This window comes from Castanea sativa, chromosome 1 (genome assembly GCF_040712315.1).
Source record: "Castanea sativa cultivar Marrone di Chiusa Pesio chromosome 1, ASM4071231v1".
Taxonomy (NCBI): domain Eukaryota; kingdom Viridiplantae; phylum Streptophyta; class Magnoliopsida; order Fagales; family Fagaceae; genus Castanea; species Castanea sativa.
The window spans coordinates 90126594-90144081 of NC_134013.1; the positions used below are offsets into that span (position 1 = coordinate 90126594).

A 17488-nucleotide genomic window follows, 5' to 3' on the forward strand; every position below is an offset into this window, starting at 1 on the left:
CATGTTCATGAACTTGGATTTCGTTAGCATTTTGTGTTCTGAGGATCCTAATCCTGAACGAACGGTATACATTTTTTTTTCACAAATAACATTAGAAAGACACATCAGGCTAGAGGGACTATATTCAATGTAAATAGGATCTCGTTGCCATAGCAGCTACAAGAGTATAAACCTATATAGCAAACAGATAGTGGTCCAAGGATGCCTCAGCTTACAATTATATATACACCATATTTGACATTGAATTAATGAGCTTGCACACACTAATTTTGACCAGGGAATATTTCAAGTACTCAGCAATCCTGTATGTCAATTGGAACAAAAATTTCTTCCAAATAACTTGGACAACTGCTGCTCCACTCCAACGCTTCCCACCAACTCCTCTCACCCTTTATCTTCTTCAAATCTTGACTGGAGATTTCATCAATTAATGGATTCTTAAGATTTGGGCAATTATAAAAACTCAACCATTCTAACTTTGGTGCAATTTGTAAACCACTAGAGACGCTAATTAATCCAGGCATGTAATGAAGTGAAATCTTCTTCAAATTTGGGAGAAGATAAGAACTTCTATGCTCAGCAGAGATTTCGCAGCTTACTATGCTTTTGATGGAGGGACAATCTTCAACTTTAATCTCTTCTAAGTTGCATAGGTTAGCAAGCAGCCCTTGTGTGAAAATAGTGGTCAACTGAGGACATGTGCGCAATGTCAAGGACTTCAGAAGGAATAAAGAATTTTTCTGTACAGACCCCTCCCATATGCTTCTTAAACTCTTCATATAATATATATACAGGTATTCAAGTGATCCAAGAACTATTTTTTCAGCATCATATGACTCAGATACTACTTCACTGATACCATCTTCCCCATAAGCATCTTGTGCATCTATAATCACTTGAACCTCATTACATTCCCCCACGACACAACATTTTAGTTGCTTCATATTTCTAGTCCCAAAATCAGATAGCTTCTTAACAGTTACATGCCTGTCTAAGAAAAATGCAGTCACATGTTGGAGTACATTCTTAATATCCCTAGGGACACCCACACCATTTATGTATCTCAAGCATCTCTCCCATCGTTCTAGCTCAAACTCAACATCATGAGGGACTCGAGACATAATGCGCTTGACATGGCGACCAACAGTAAATCTGAAATGAGACAGCAATGGCCTATTACAGTGAAAGTGCCTCAAAAGCTCCACTCTTGGAAAATAGAATTTAAGAGTTTCCAACCTCGTTAAGGTACATACTTCAGTAACTATATCTTCCGCACATACATCCCACCGCTCGTCATCTGGATTTACATCAATATTCAACTCCTCTAACTGAGACAACACTGAAATTACCCCACAAGGAACCACTGCATTTGATTGCATGGCTCTCCTACCATTACTCATATATCCATAAAATGAAACCTCCAAGCATTTCAGATTAGTTAACTCCTTAATCTCCATAGGTAAATCCATAATCTTTGCCCCTCCAAGATCAAGAATCTCAAGTAGCTTGAGATTTCCAACCTTTGGTGACAACGTCATGAGGCGATGACAATCATTTAGAAACAGTCTTTTGAGGCTAACCAGTCTTATAAGGGAATCAGGCAAAGACTTGATACCAGTCCTGGACAAGTTCAGGATTTGAAGGGCTGGCATGTAATCAAAAAATGACGGAGGAATCATTCTCAATTTGTAGTTTCTTGGAAGGAACAAAGCTGACAGATTGGGGCACCTTGGATTCTCAGGTAAGATGGACAACTCATTGTCCATCAAGTAAATCTCTTTGGCGTTCTTCCAATCATCATCTTTTGGCGGCTTAGTTAATCCTAAACCACCCTGCATGAGAAATAATCCACATTGCTCACTGGCTTCAGGTTCCATCTCAACGTCTTCAATCTGAGATTCCATCTGCCCATTAGATTTAAGGATCTTAACTGCTCCATCATCAAACACCACTCCTTGAGTACTTAATGCTTGTGGTTGCATTTCCTCAACCTGTATACGCTCTGGTTGTCTTTCTTGTGAAGCTAAATTCCCAATTTCTCCGATTTCAATTTTCTTTTGTTCACTTGAAATAGTCATCTTAACTGGTTCAACGTTAAACACCATACCATGAGGCTCTGATGCTATTTGTTTTTCACTGTTTTCATCTGCACCAAATAAAAATAAAAAATAAAAATTCAAGAAAATTTATACTTCCTATACAGAAATGATCCCAAAAAAAAAAAAGTAAAAGAAAAGATTGAGAAGATATATATTGAACAAGCACATGTGAGATTTACCAAGTATCCCTAAATTAATTGAGTAAGTTTTCCATCCACTTTAAAATTATAAAGAAACATGATAATAGAAATTCAAAACAAAAAAATCTTAAAAGAAAAAGAGCAATGACCAAAGGACACATAAAATTCTAATTTAAAGAAAGCAAACTCAACGCAGTGGAAAATACCAAGTGATGATAATAAACTGCACCCGCATGATGCTTATCAGTTAATTTTTCACAAAGCCAGTTCTAAGGTCAAAGATTGGATTGGGCACAGTTCAGTTCGGAGAGGGAGGGGAGAATATTACTAACTGAACCAACCTTAGTTGGCTGGAAGAACTCCCAAACTGCAGCCAAAAAACCAGCCAACAACCGGCAGGCAGCAGGTCATTGAAGTTAATAGCGGGATTCGACTCAGTGGTCTGACCTAAATAACCCCCCTCCCCCCCCCAAAGAAAAAAAACATTTTCTGTTATGGCCAACAACAAAAAAGATAAAAAATGCATTCTCTATGAATAAATAAATAAAAACTAGTATTGTTTTAAAGAAGTAATTGGTATTTCTTGTCAAAGAAAAAATGTTGTATATTTGTTCCAGCAAGGAATAGTTCGTGAAGCCTTATATGTTAGACAGTATCGCAAAAGATTGTCTCTTTCCAAAAATGTTTTCATTGTTTTTGTGTGTTTGGTGCAAGTGAATCCTGGTTTTCCTGAAAATATTTTAGGTTGAGTGGGAAAACACAATTGAGAGAGGCCTAAAATGTTTTAGGCCTGGCCTTAACACATAAAACATTTTCAGAGAGCACAACACAACACTCTCCAACCCCCGAGTAAGTAGCCAACTCCCTCCCACTAGCTAACCACTCCAAACCACAAGAGAAACCATCACACGAGCCCACCAACAAAGCTCTTCCAACACAACAGATTAGACCAGCAATGCACCAGTTTTAGCCAAGATAATCCACAGTGAACATTTTTTTGTAATTATTTTTGCTGTTTTTCGTTCCCAATCCATTGCCCACTCCCATCCCCCACAGCGACCAACCCACCCTGCCCCACTATCACTGCCAACCCACACGACCTCTCTTTCTCTCTCTCTCAAAATCTCAATTTAATTCCTACTTTTGTAATATTTTTGTGTATTTTTTCATGGCATGCTTATTGGCATAATTTATGTGAGTTATATGTAATTATGAAGAATTTATGTGATTTTTATCAATCTCTGTGGCGAAATTTGTGATTTCAAAGTGGATGCTACTGTTGTGATTGATACTTGGTTGAGATTGTTGAACACCTAGTATGGATGTTTTTTTTTTTGTTTTTTTTTGTGGTAGGCAGATTTTAGATTTAGTACTCATTGCTAATGAGTGCCTAGATAGAAAATTGAAGAATTGTATCCCGAGTGTGGCCTACAAGCTGGACATAGAAAAAGCCTATGATCAAGTGAATCGGGATTCTCTGTTTAATATTTTGAGCAGAATGGGTTTGTGGGATAGATGGAGGAGGTGGATTAGGCCCTGTGTCACCACTTTTCATTTCTCAACATTGGCTAATGGCTCCCCCTGTTGGGTTTAAGCGCACGGGATTTGAAACAAGGAGATCTTTTGTCACCTCTTTTGTTTCATCTGATCATGGAGGTTTTGCGCAAGATATTGAAGAAAATTGAGGAGCGTGGTTTAATACATGGATTTCATGCGAGGCTTAATAACACAGATGGAGAGTGTATCACACATCTTTTTGCTAATAACACTATCTTATTTTGCGATGCTTCTAAGGAATGACTTTTTTACATCATGATGACTCTTATATGTTTCCAAGCAATTACTGGATTGAAAGTTAATGTGGGGAAAAGTAAAATTGTTCCTGTTAAGACATATGTGTATTACGTTAAGAACATATGTCATTTAAAATTAGCAAATCCTATGAAAAATGCACTTTACTTGTAATTGGGTAGATCTAGGATGTGTTAATGCTTCAAGAAACAAGAGTTCAAGTTCAAGTATTAAAGCCATGAAACTCTGTCCAAGAAACAAGTGAAGAAGTGTTTTATTTTAAAACTTGACAGATAGCATTTATCGAGGTTTAAAAGGGAACTTCAGCCCGATGCTCGACAGCTGCTCGATAGATAACCGATCTATCGAGATTTACGAAAATTCGCTTTTCAGATCTAATTTCACGCATATTCATGTGTATGTGTTTAGAATTTCTTTTCTCACAACCCTAAACGTATATAAGGATTATTTTAGTGGTCGTCAAAGGTTGCGCAAGTGTGAGGCAAAGGTTTTGTTCATGCAAATTATGACCGGAGATAGAATTTTTCCTAATTCATCTTTGTCTTGAAGAAGTTATTGCATTTGTACGCTGTAGGGTTTTGTAACCAAGGAGTTTCGTGATCTTCAACATGTTGATGAATTGAAGAATTTTGCAGCCAATATCTTTCTCAAGTTGGTGTGTTAGTCACGTACTTGGATTCATGCAAAGGAGTAAGCCGCGTATTGAGATCCACGCATCGATTGGTTAGTTACGTACTGGGAACCGTGCATTGAAAATGAGAGATTGTCACTACAGAATAAGTCTAATTATGTATTGGCGTAAAGGTTCAACTGTAAGTTGATATAAGATACTGAGATTCCTTTACTTGTAACCGCTTGTTGTGATTATAGTGGATTCTTGGGAGTGGTGACCTTAAAATCACTCGGTAGAGTTTTTGTCTTGGAGGTTTTCCCCATTTGTAAACAAATCACCGTGTCAACTTTATTTTCCGCTGCATTTAACTTAGTTGGTGATTTGTTTGGGCTACCACTCGTTTTGCATGTTAATTGAATTAATCAATTAACTTGGCTAATTAATTAGTTAATTTATCACAAGGGGTCAATACATTCTTAGCCTATTAGTCCCTATTAGGAAGGTGAGTAACCTGGATGATTAAGTTGGTATACTTTAGTGCAAGGTGGGTAGTTTGCCAATGAAATATTTGGGAATGTCTTTGGGTACACCGTTTAAGGCAACTTCTATTTGGAGTCCCATTTTGGATTAGATGGAAAAGAAACTTTCTAGTTGGTAGCGACTCTACTTATCAAAGGGAGGTAGACTCACTTTGTTGAAAAGCACTCTGTCAAGCCTTCCAACATACTATTTTCACCATCCCTAAATTTGTGGCTGATAGATTGGAAAGAATTTAGAGAAATTTCTTCTAGGGGGCGTTAGAGAAATTTCTTTGATTGGTCCAGGTATTGGGGTTCCTCGGATTGTTCATCCATTCTTGATTTGCTAGCTTCTGTTATACCAGTAATTTGATTGTTTGTATTTATGTATTCCTTGTTCCTTTGTGTTCATCATTGTAAACTCAAAGTTTATATTTTTATTGACCAATAAAAACGCACTAGTTACCTATCCCAAAAAGAAAACAAAAATAATCTTAAACTTTAAGAGACAGCCTCACTGACATGTTTAACCATATTTTAGGATTGTAAGCTTCAGTCCCTTTAATATATATTAAATTTAAAAACAACTGGGAGACAAATTATAAATAAATCATTTTTAAAAGTTGATTGCAAATCAGATCAGATAATAAAAATAAAAAGCTCGCCACACTTCAAATTATATAAACCCTAAAGCTTCATCTTAGAGGAGGTAATTTATTTATACAAGAAGCCATTTAACTGGGGTTAAAGTTGATGCAACTCTGTCACCCAATTTATCTGATTTTAGTTTTCTTGTCAGAAAAATAGTGATTTATTCTTAGAATCCAATTGCAACATGCAATTGTGGGAACAAAACACACAAAAAAAAGAAAAAGAAAAGAAAAGAAACAGATGGAGTTACTACCTTGATAAGGATTGCCTTTGCCCACCATGATTTTTGGTTCTGCCACAGTCTCGTGTGACAAAGGGACCCCAGATATCCCAGCATCTTTCATCCTGCACTCCAAGGTAAATATATATATTCAAAAATCACAAAAACAAAAAAAGGGTAAAAGGATGAATATGTACAATAATAGGTTGGAACATGCCTTCTCTTTGGATTTGGCCCAGCCCCCTCTTCTATTGTTTCCGCATCACCTTCCCCCTCACTGTCTCTTGATCTAGTTAACCAAGTGAGTGCTGTTTGAGTAGATTCTTGATCCCTCTCAGGCACTGTATAAGCTGGTACCACTTGACTTGACTTGTTCCTATTTCCAGCCTGGTTTTGCAAACCCAGATTTGGCTTAGCTTGAGAATTTATATTTCCACTTAGATCACTACCTTCTTTTGCACACTTAATACTGGGTTGAGGCTTTGAATGACTATGAGTGCCTTTGTAGACAATTTCAGTTATATGTCCTGCATGAGAACGCTCAACCTTTTTTTTGGCAGGACAACTTGAATATGTACATTTGTAGTAGCTTCGTGGATATTCACTGACATTAACATTCTTCTGCCCATATTTACGCCACTTGTAGCCATCATTGGTAGGCTTATTAACAGCAATAGTAGGCTGGTATGTCCTATTAGAATGAGAGACCTCTTCTCTTGTTTCTGCAACACCTTCCTCCTCACAGTCACTTTCTGTTAGAGTGAATGCTGTGGATTCTTGATCCTTCTCAAGAACTGAAGAAGCTGTTTCCAATTGACTTCGAATGTTCATATTTCCGGCCAGACATTGCAAATCACTAATTTCTTTTGCAAGCTTATTAGGCATTTCATGATTATGTTTGCCTTCATACTTAATTTTAGATATTTCTCCGGCAGGGGATTGCTCAACCCATTTTCTGACATTACAACCCACACATGTACATTTGTAGTAGCTTTGTGGATATTCATTGCCCTTAACCAGCTTCTGCCCATATTTACGCCAGTTGTACCCATCATTGGAATTGAAAGGATTAGCAACAACAACGGTAGGCTCACTATCCTGGTATTTCTTATCAGAATGAGATGCCTTTGATGATTCCATCCTGGAAAATCTTTGAAAATTGATGCCAGTGTTGGGTCTGGGTATCTCTGAAAAGAAAGTTTTTTGTTAGGATAAATTACACTGTTCGATCCTAATCTTTTACTCTAATTACAATGTCCTCCATGCTTTCGAGATTCATTAATGACCCCCCAATTTTATAACGTTGTTGCAATGTCCTGCTGTCTGTGTTGGTGTTATATTAACAAAAAAGTGACACACGTGCATCACACTTGACATGTGACCCCACTTAACCAGCTGAGTCACAAATTTCCATGTCAGTTTGTAAACTGTAAACATTTTGCAATAAAATTGATAGCAGTTTTTGATGCAGGAGCATCTAAGCTTGTAATTGTGAAATGCTGTTTTGTAGTTTTTGTAATAGGTTGCTTAATTTCCTTTTTTTAACTAGTTAGTTGTTAAGTCTTTTGTAACAGCACAAGATTCATAGCTCTTTTTTAACCACTTAGGGAGGCTATTGATTAAACAATTAGAAGGCATTGTGTGCGCCAAAAGTGAGGTAGATGGGCCGACTCTCACTTGGGCTCACAATCTATTTATAATGTGGGCTTTAAATTTCTTATTTTGGGTAGTTCGAGATATGGAAACTTAATATGGGTACATCTCCCTCCTAGGTATGCTCTCTTATCTTCTACCACCCCTCTTACAATTCTCTCTATCTCTCTTTCTACTTTCTCTCTCTCTCCCCCCCCCCCCCCAAATTCCTTTTCTTTCCCCAAGTTTCTCATATTTATAGCCTCATGGTTAGTGGTCTGTTATGATTACTCTGGCCGTTAGTGGCATTGGAAGTCCAATGTTATTGCTGCAAAATGGGTGTTTTAGTTGGGAGTGGAGCGTGGTAAGAGTGGCATTGGGAATTGCTTCCCACTTCTGGATGAATGTGCGGCAGCAACACTACCAAGGTAACGTCAGGTACCCAAGATATTACGTTCTCGGTCAGTCGCGTTTTCGTCTGAGACGTGTTTTGTCGGGCACCTCCACGGCTATGAACAATGATGTGCGCATATGACTAAGGCCTGCTCAACGGGTCGTGGGCTCAACAAGACGGTATGGGGCTTGCTCCCCGTGGTTTTTACCCAGTTCAGGACCAAGCCATCAGATCGGAAGGCTAGGTCCGTGGGTCATGCACCAGGTTGGAGATCTAGGCCAAAGGCCCAAGTATGCTTGGACAGGTTCGTGCCGTACAGGCATTACCATGGGCCAATCAGATGAGAACAAAGTTTGTGTAATATAAAAGCTTGACTTTCATAAATTGTAAAACAGTTTTGATAATCAAATTGAGAGGTTAGCCTAGAGCTATTTTTAAGAGATGGATTTCTCTTAAGAGAGCTTGACATTGCCTTGAGCTTGTTTTACAACTCTATTTTCCTAAACCCCTCTCAAACTCAAAAAATTCGCCCCATAACCCTGTATCAGTTTTGGTATTATTTATTTATTTATTATGTTATTAATGTGGTACTAATTACATTCATTACTACATCAATTTGTACATTTTTAATAAAATTAGTGGCAACTTTAGCATTTTTCTTATTGATAATTTTTTTAGTTTGCATAAAAGAAAAAATTGTTTATACTTTGGCCCCCTAGATTACAATTTCGGTTCCGTCCCTATTAAACAGACAAATAAAACAATAGGTTTAGTGTTCTAGGGAGGGAATACCTTTCTTATGTTCCTCATCAGCAGATTTTGGATCAAAGGATTCTAGTAGTAGCTCTATTTTTTGTTTGATGTGTTCTAGTAGCTCTAGATCCCTCTTTGCTTTTATAGCATCATCTAGCTCCTTCAATGTGTCAAGGTTGTGATACTCTGTAAGAGCTTTCTGGAAAATCTTAATAGCAGGTTCATAGTCCTGAGAGCATTTTGCCATTTTCACCAGGGCAGTTCCCTTCCTTGTCAAAGCTATTGCTATCATCTTAGAGTCTGATCTCAGCTTTCTTCCATTTTCAACAGCCTTATCACAATCTATAATACATTCCACATACTGAACCAACAATAATGTTAGTAGTTGGATCAGAGCGTGTTAAAAATAAATAAATTACAATATTAGACAGTTTAATACATCCAGTATTCATATCATATCTTGGCTGTGTGTAAGCATCAAACTATAACAGGAATGGAACTTAGAACACATGTTTCAGAATCAATGCATATGTTGCATGGCAACAAGTATAGTGTCGCCAGTAACTAGGACCATTTTAGATGGTGGCAAAACATTGTCAGAAAAACAGTTTGATGCTCAAAAAGATATAAAAAGAATGAACGATCTCCTTCTGATGCTGCTCCATCTATAAGCTAAAACAATGGCACATGAGCCAATTCTATGTGAGCATTCAAAATTTCCAAACACATCACAATTAAAGCCATATTACCTTATTATTAAATGGATTACATGTTTATATACACATCAGTGCTGTCAAGATGATAGGATTTAGGTCATTGGGTGATTCAGTAGGTTTGGCCTGGCTAAAATTAATTTCGGTAGAGTTTTTTTTTGGGGGGAGGTTGCATCATTTTACCCTCTAGTGATTTGTGTCACATACTCAAGTTTTAAGGTGTATTTGTCAAAGACCAAACCATAGGTAGCTGATATAAAACTGTCCCAAACCACATGTGAGTGTACTTTTTTTTCTTAAATGACATAGGAGAAATTCACTCATATTAGAAATTCACCCAAGAATCCACTATTATTAAAACAAGTGTTTACAAGTAAACGGAATCCTAATACCTAATACCAACCTACAGTTGAACCCTTACCCCAATAAACAATTGGACTCGTAATGTAGTGACAATTTCTCATTTCAATGCACGGTTCTCATTACATGACTAACCAATCGATGCACAGATCTAAGTACGTCACTAACACACCAACTTGAGACAGATGTTAGCCGCAAAGTTCTTTAGTTCATCCAGACGATTCAGATCAAGAAGCTCCTTAGTTACAAAACCCTCGGAGCAAAGACGCAACAGCTTCTACAAGATAAAGATGAACTAGGACAAATTGTCTCCAGTCACAATTTGAGAGAATAATCACTTTGTATCAAGTTGTATCACTTGAGACGGCTTTTAAAATAATCCTTATATATGTCTAGGGTTATGAGAAAAGAAACCCTACACAAATAACTTGGATACACGTGAAAAACAGATCTAGAAATCTGAATTTCGTAATTCTCGATAGACACAGATTTAGTCGAGAGCTGTCAAGAATTAAACATTAAACCTCGATAGATTTATTTGTCGAGCTTTAATGAACAACACTTCTTTAATTGTTTCTTGGACAATTTTGCATAGCTTCAATACTAGACTTGAATTCTTGTTTCTTAAAGTACTAAACTCATCATAAATCTACCCAATTACAAGTAAAATGCGTTTTGTCAAAGGATTAGTCAATTCTACATGACATATATTCTAACAAGTTCCACATATGTCCTAACAAAAAATATGACATCACGTGAAAAGATCCAATTGCACATCTTCTCAATCTCTTAAAAACAAATAAAAAATTAAATTTTACCACTTTAACTATACTTTTGAATACACTTTGCACCCTAAACTTTGGATTTCTATCCAAGTTAACAACAAACTTGACGTCGGGGTGCAAAGTATTACAAGGGTCATAGTTTAGACTACAAAACATCCATTTGAAAAGTTTATGGTGCAAAGTGTAATACAAGATATAGTTTAGGGTAATAAAGTGTAATTTTCCCTAACTTTTTCCTTAAAAGACTAAAACTCCTAATTATAACAAAAGGTAATTAAGAACTTCAAAACCAAATTGAAAAGGGTCTCAAGATGTAAAAAGAAATAAATAAAGAATGGGCTTCTAGAAGAACCCAGTCCCAAAAATTTGGAAGTTGCCAAATAGGTAAAACTTTAAAACTTAAACAGCAACTTCTAAAAAAATATCTTAATACCAGACTCAGCATTAACTAAAGTAGCATATGAAAAAGCCAAGAAGGATTTATATAATAGTTACTCATCAGTGCTGACAAGATGATACGATTTAGGTAACTCAGCAAGTTGGACCTAGCTGAGGTGTATCAAATAGAATTATTCCTCTTCATCCAATGACGTTGTGATAAAGAAATAACTAGTAGAGCCTTAATGGAAATCATATAATATGCCCCAATGTCCACATCCATATGAACTCCAACTCACCAAACTAAAGAACCAATATGGTAGGAGTCACACATTGCAAAATTCTAACCTTTTCCACTTTCCAGTCTTGGTAACAGCTGCCCACATTGAGAGAACTTTATAACTTCTAAACACAAAGCATACATACCCAACTCTCAAGTTCAGACAACATAATCTAAGGGGCAGTGTGTGTATCCACGTGTGCAATAACACTAAAATAGTGAGTCTAACTCATAATTTCGAAATTGAAAACATGATATAAACACATGATTTTAGTATTATTGAACACTTGTGTGTAATAAGTTTTACCCTAATCTAAGAGAGAGCAACCATGGTGGACCAATCCACTAAGCTGCCACACAAGTCATCAACATAAAGGTTTTAAATTTGGCATATCAAGAAAAACATTGTCGACAAAAGGCAAAAAATTAACAACAAATTAGACCTCCCTATTATTGCTGTTCCACATCAAACCCATCTTGTCACAAGTAATCAAACCTAAATAACTCCACCAATCTTTATTTTTGAGCCTTTTTGACACTAAGGAAGGAGCAACAGAGTTCAAATTACACACACACATCAGTGAGACATTCATCAACCTGGTCAAGTACAACAACATAACTAAATTGTAACCAAAAGCAAACAAAATTACAAGTAAAATAATACCAATGAGCATATATATAAACTCAATTGTAACCAAAAAAAAAACAAACAAACAAATTACAATCAAAATCAAAAGTAAACCAGTCTGGCCAAGAAAATGTTGTAACCAGATTTGTCATACCTGTCCTATTGCCAGATAAGCAACAGCCCGATTCATGAGACACAAAATGTTCCCATCATCCAACTCCATCACTTTAGTATAATGCGCAATTGCAGTATCGAAATCATTCTTAGTGTATGCTACATTGCCCATTTCCTGTTCCTTACATGCCTGCGACTCCCTATCCATCCCCTCATCTGCTGTCAACTCCATCAGATCCAGTTCCTTTGCCAGCTCAGTCTCTGCGCTTTTCTTCCTCTCCGGCTGCAGCGACAGCAAAGAAGAAGACTGAGGAATCTCTGCGTCCACAGAAGTAGGTGTCCAGATGTTGACGTTCAACAAAACCCCAAGCGCTTGTATAACCCTCTTGTCCTTAAGATAGTTATTATGGAGCTCATGCATCATCCTCACAAAATCGTTATTTTGAAGGTAGACCTGGGTGGTTGGATTCGCAGTGAGCTTGTGCCACATTTCAGGCCACGACAACATGTCTTCGAAGGAAGATAAGACTAAACTAGCTTTGGAAAACATGCGAAGATCAAATTGTTAGCGCCAAAGGAAACACACTTTAGTTCTTTTAATTAACTGATAGCTGTTTAGAGGTATGGCTCATAGGTCATCACTGATTATGTAATCACCATACAGCAGGAAAGACAAGCCTACGAAATGAGAATTAATCTTAACTTATTATAATGCTCTCATCAAGAAAATGGGGTAACTTATTTACACAACCCTCTGTTTTTTTTTTGTTCTTGTGCCATTTGACTGGGGCCAAAGTTGATGTAACTCTGTCACAATTTATATGATTTTCAAATGTCATGTTGAAATATTCTTCGAATCTACTTGCACCATGCAATGATTGGAAAAAAAATACCAAAAACAAAAACAAAAACAGATAAGTTACCACCTTGATGAGGATTGCCATTGCTCCCACATTCTTCACTTCTTGTTTGCTTCGTGATTTTTGGTTCTGTTACACCATATCTCATCCTACACTCCAAAGTTTTTTTTTTTTTTTTTTTTTTTTTTTTTTTTTTTTTTAATTTCCAAAAATCATAACAAAAAAATAAATAAAAAGATGAATATGTACAAAGTACAATAATAGGTTGGGAACATGCCTTTTCTTTAGATTTGGTTCATCACCGTCACCAACCCTCTCTTCTTCTCTGGTTTCTGCTGCATCACCTTCATTCTCACTGTCGCTTGGTCCAGTTAACTCAACAACGCATTGTGATCCTTCACCCTCACTGTCACTACTACTTTCTTCTGCAGGCTTAATAGCAAGTTGTTGTTGAGGTTTTGGATGATTATGAGAGCCTTTGTAGACAATTTCAGTTATGCGTCCTGCTGGTGAACGCTCAACCTTTTTTTTCACAGGACAACTCGGATAAGTACATTTGTAGTAGCTTAGTGGATAGTTACTGCCCTTAACATGCTTCAGCCAATAAGTTTATGTTAACGTGCTCTTAAATGTTTGGCACCAAAATATTGATAGATTTCACCTATATTGAAAGGTAATAAAAATGGAGTATAAATTAACTAACATATGAATTTGTCCTTTAAAATATAACTGAACTGCATCGAATTTTTTATTTTTATTTTCAGGAAATTAGTTAACTGGACCCGTAACTTATAAACCTAACTACAAAGTATTGGATTACAAAGTGTAAGAGTTCAAATTTTCTGTCCAATTTTTCCTATCCCACTTTATGCTCCACAAATAAAAAATTATAAAGTGTCAACCTACTTAATTAAATGCTAATTTTCTATCTTCTCTTATTTCAGTTTTCTAAAATAAAAACCAAAACATTCCCACCGATCACTACCATTGGTCCACCTCCACCAACCAACGCCAGTGCCACTCCAAGTCTACCACGGCCATCTATCAATGCCTCAGTTGTTTTCAAATCCATGACTAGGAACAAGTATAGAGAAATTGCATTGTCCTTTCATCAACTAGCATCTATTCATCAAATCCACCAACCAATTTGGTAAATTGATAAAGCATATTGTTGAGGACTTTCTTTTCTGCCCACATGGCATTACTTCATTGGCAACCTATGCCACATCAACATATTATTAATTTTTTGGGCAAACCTCTTTAAAGCCCAAAATAAGCTCATATCTCATTTAACTACATGAATTGGGCTCACATGGCCTGCGAGATACTTACTTCAAGAGGTGAATTCATGGTCCACATTTCCTTTTCATCAATTGGGAGCATAACCCCACGACATCATCAACATCAACATCAACATATAGATCGGACTTAAGCAATGAATCAAAGCTCACAGCTCATATTACCTTTTTTACACTCATGGCAAGTGACTTCTTCAACAAGAGCCCATATTTACACAAAATGACAACAAAATCCGAGGTATATCATCTCATCTTCGGCTTATGATCCAAGCTCATAAGTCTTTTTGGAGAAATTTTGGAAGTCGTGGTTTGGAAGGCCAAGAGGTATGTTCAGTAAAGCTCTAGTGGTTTAAAGTTGATAAAAGAGACATGTTGATTGGCGTGTCTTTTCCCATTCCCTGAACTCTGACGAGTCCGTATGTAGCAGGTAACATATAGTAAGCATCTCTTATCACATAGCACTTTAGATAATAAAATTCTCAATTGCTCTTTTCCTAAAACTTAATATTCATCATGTGACACATACTCAATATCCTTAGCCATCTAACTGCTGAAAAAATAACTATTCATTCAATTCTCAGTTGTTGCTATACAAACTTAAGAACTTCATTATATTATTCTACATAAATCTTATTACTTCTTTCAGCTAAAATTCAACTCAAACACATAACCTAATCCGATTGACTATCTTTAATCTCCAACTAAATGCAAAATATTCATGGTATCTCTAATACCCAGCTTCTATCTGCCACAATCAGACTATATATTTCTCTACCAGCTGCCAGAGCAAAGTATAAAATACTCTTATTACTCACCAAGATTATGTCATAACACAATGAGACCTCAACTAAATTTCTAAAACTTGATAACGAACCACCTTTCATAGTTTCATTTCACATCAAGCCTTGACTTATATGTAGTTTATTGAGTAGAAAATACTAAAAAGGTAATAGGAAAAAAATGTGCATTGTTTTGAAATTTGAAGAATGAAGACTTATGCCGTAACATAAGACATTATGGTCAGGAGACTGGAGAGTCTACTTGCATTGCATGTACGGCTAATGCATGGCGTGATACGTGGACCGTCAAATGCGGATATAAATGGGTCCTTCTCGTCCGCACAATCTTTTTGTCCGTTGAAATTTTTTGCATTAGTTGGCTGGTAATTTGTTACGGCGCCAATGGCTTTGCCTATGCCTTTTTGATTTTTCCACTTTGGAAAAAAATAAAATTAAATAAGTTTATGTTAACGTGCTCTTAAATGTTTGGCACCGAAATATTGATAGATTTCACCTGTATTGAAAGGTAATAAAAATGGAGTATAAATTAACTAACATATGAATTTGTCCTTTAAAATATAACTGAACTGCATCGAATTTTTTATTTTTATTTTCAGGAGATTAGTTAACTGGACCCGTAACTTATAAACCTAACTACAAAGTATTGGATTACAAAGTGTAAGAGTTCAAATTTTCTGTCCAATTTTTCCTATCCCACTTTATGCTCCACAAATAAAAAATTATAAAGTGTCGACCTACTTAATTAAATGTTAATTTTCTATCTTCTCTTATTTCAGTTTCCTAAAATAAAAACCAAAACATTCCCACCGATCACTACCACTGGTCCACCTCCACCAACCAACGCCGGTGCCACTCCAAGTCTACCACAGCCATCTATCAACGCCTCAGTTGTTTTCAAATCCATGACTAGGAACAAGTATAGAGAAATTGCATTGTCCTTTCATCAACTAGCATCTATTCATCAAATCCACCAACCAATGGTCTATTTTGGTAAATTGATAAAGCATATTGTTGAGGAATTTTTTTTCGGTCTACATGGCATTACTTCATTGGCAACCTATGTCACATCAACATATTATTAATTTTTTGGGTAAATCTCTTTAAAGCCCAAAATAAGCTCATATCTTATTCAACTACATGAATTGGGCTCACATGGCCCGCGAGATACTTACTTCAAGAGGTGAATTCATGGTCCACATTTCCTTTTCATCAATTGGGAGCATAACCCTACGACATCATCAACATCAACATATAGATCGAACTTAAGCAATGAATTAAAGCTCACAGCTCATATTACCTTTTTTACACTCATGGCAAGCGGCTTCTTCAACAAGAGCCCATATTTACACAAAATGACAACAAAATTCGAGGTATATCATCTCATCTTCGGCTTATGATCCAAGCTCATAAGTCTTTTTGGGGAAATTTTGGAAGTCGTGGTTTGGAAGGCCAAGAGGTATGTGAAGGAAAAATTCTGGTTTTGTATCTCATACAAAACACATAGCGGAAGCAACAAATAAGGATCTATTTCATTCATGATTGATAACGTGCACAATGTAAATTTCAGAATTTAAGAACAAGATAGCGTACCTTGGTGTGGAGAAATTCAAAACAAAGATTAGAAGCATTTGGGAACACTTCTAATCTTCACTCCAATTCCACTTTACGCCCAAGATGTGTGGTCTCTCAATCAGTTTTCAAGGGAGAATGAAAGTGTGTCTCACACTCTCTCACACACCGTTTCTTATTTCACTTTTTCACTTTTTTAATCTTAAAAAAAAAAAATTCTGTATGTTTCTCCCTTTATAACTAACTGATTATCTAATTGGGCTAGCTTATTAGGCCTTTCCAATTGGGTTTTAGTGTGTGGCTTGGAGTGGGACCAAAAGGGAACAATAAGACACTAGCTCCAATGGGCCTTGGGCTTTTCCGTCAACTCTTGACAAATCCAAAGTTACCATTAATTATATTTAATACCACTGTATAAATATAATTGAACTCTAGGTCTTATTAATAAATTATATCCCAATACTTTATTATACACGTAACCCCTTCATAAAATATTTATAGTAATACAAAGTCATGAACGAAGACTGCCACTTTGTAAATTACTACATCTTATTCTTGAGTACCCGGTTTAATTCTTTAAAGTTATTCATTATATATTTATGAAATCCAATTTCATAAATATATACTTTAGCAATTTCTTACTAAAGTGGTTAGACCTAACTCTCTGAATAACTGAACCCATTAAACTTATCTCAAATGAATATTTTATATCTCCATCAAGAGACTATGAATTCCATCTTGAGAATATACGTTCCATCAACACTAAATGTGGCTGCCCAACATACTGAGGTTTTGACCGTAACTTTAGATCTCACTCCTGATATATCAAAGCAACTTACACTTCATGATCATGTCCATTACTCTCTCAGGA

General features: G+C 36.3%; 2 protein-coding genes across 2 annotated transcripts; both read right to left on the bottom strand.

The window, feature by feature from the left end:
- Nucleotides 1–2: 2 nt before the first annotated feature.
- LOC142621848 (uncharacterized) lies at nucleotides 3–7223 on the bottom strand. Its single transcript, XM_075795215.1, has 3 exons — nucleotides 6271–7223; nucleotides 6087–6178; nucleotides 3–2146 (listed from the first exon to the last, which is right to left on the bottom strand). The coding sequence occupies exons 1-3, from the start codon at nucleotides 7191–7193 to the stop codon at nucleotides 294–296; spliced, it is 2868 nt and encodes a 955-aa protein (XP_075651330.1). The 5' UTR covers nucleotides 7194–7223; the 3' UTR covers nucleotides 3–293.
- A 1625-nt stretch (nucleotides 7224–8848) lies between these two features.
- Nucleotides 8849–12598, bottom strand: LOC142636978 (hsp70-Hsp90 organizing protein 3-like). The gene is made up of 3 exons (XM_075811276.1): nucleotides 12131–12598; nucleotides 9272–9314; nucleotides 8849–9174 (listed from the first exon to the last, which is right to left on the bottom strand). The coding sequence occupies exons 1-3, from the start codon at nucleotides 12596–12598 to the stop codon at nucleotides 8849–8851; spliced, it is 837 nt and encodes a 278-aa protein (XP_075667391.1).
- Between the last annotated feature and the right edge of the window lie 4890 nt (nucleotides 12599–17488).

What these genes read in the sequence shown, in the direction of transcription:
- LOC142621848 (XM_075795215.1), bottom strand. Translation starts at nt 7,193, where the DNA reads ATGGAATCATCAAAGGCATCTCATTCTGATAAGAAATACCAGGATAGT. An exon ending in GGGCCAAATCCAAAGAGAAG is followed by an intron (nt 6,179 to 6,270) that starts GCATGTTCCAAC and finishes CTTGGAGTGCAG; the next exon opens with GATGAAAGATGCTGGGATAT. An exon ending in CAAAGGCAATCCTTATCAAG is followed by an intron (nt 2,147 to 6,086) that starts GTAGTAACTCCA and finishes TATTTGGTGCAG; the next exon opens with ATGAAAACAGTGAAAAACAA.
- LOC142636978 (XM_075811276.1), bottom strand. Translation starts at nt 12,598, where the DNA reads ATGTTGTCGTGGCCTGAAATGTGGCACAAGCTCACTGCGAATCCAACC. An exon ending in CTTATCTGGCAATAGGACAG is followed by an intron (nt 9,315 to 12,130) that starts GTATGACAAATC and finishes TTCCTGTTATAG; the next exon opens with TTTGATGCTTACACACAGCC. An exon ending in ATATGATATGAATACTGGAT is followed by an intron (nt 9,175 to 9,271) that starts GTATTAAACTGT and finishes AATGTATTATAG; the next exon opens with ATTGTGATAAGGCTGTTGAA.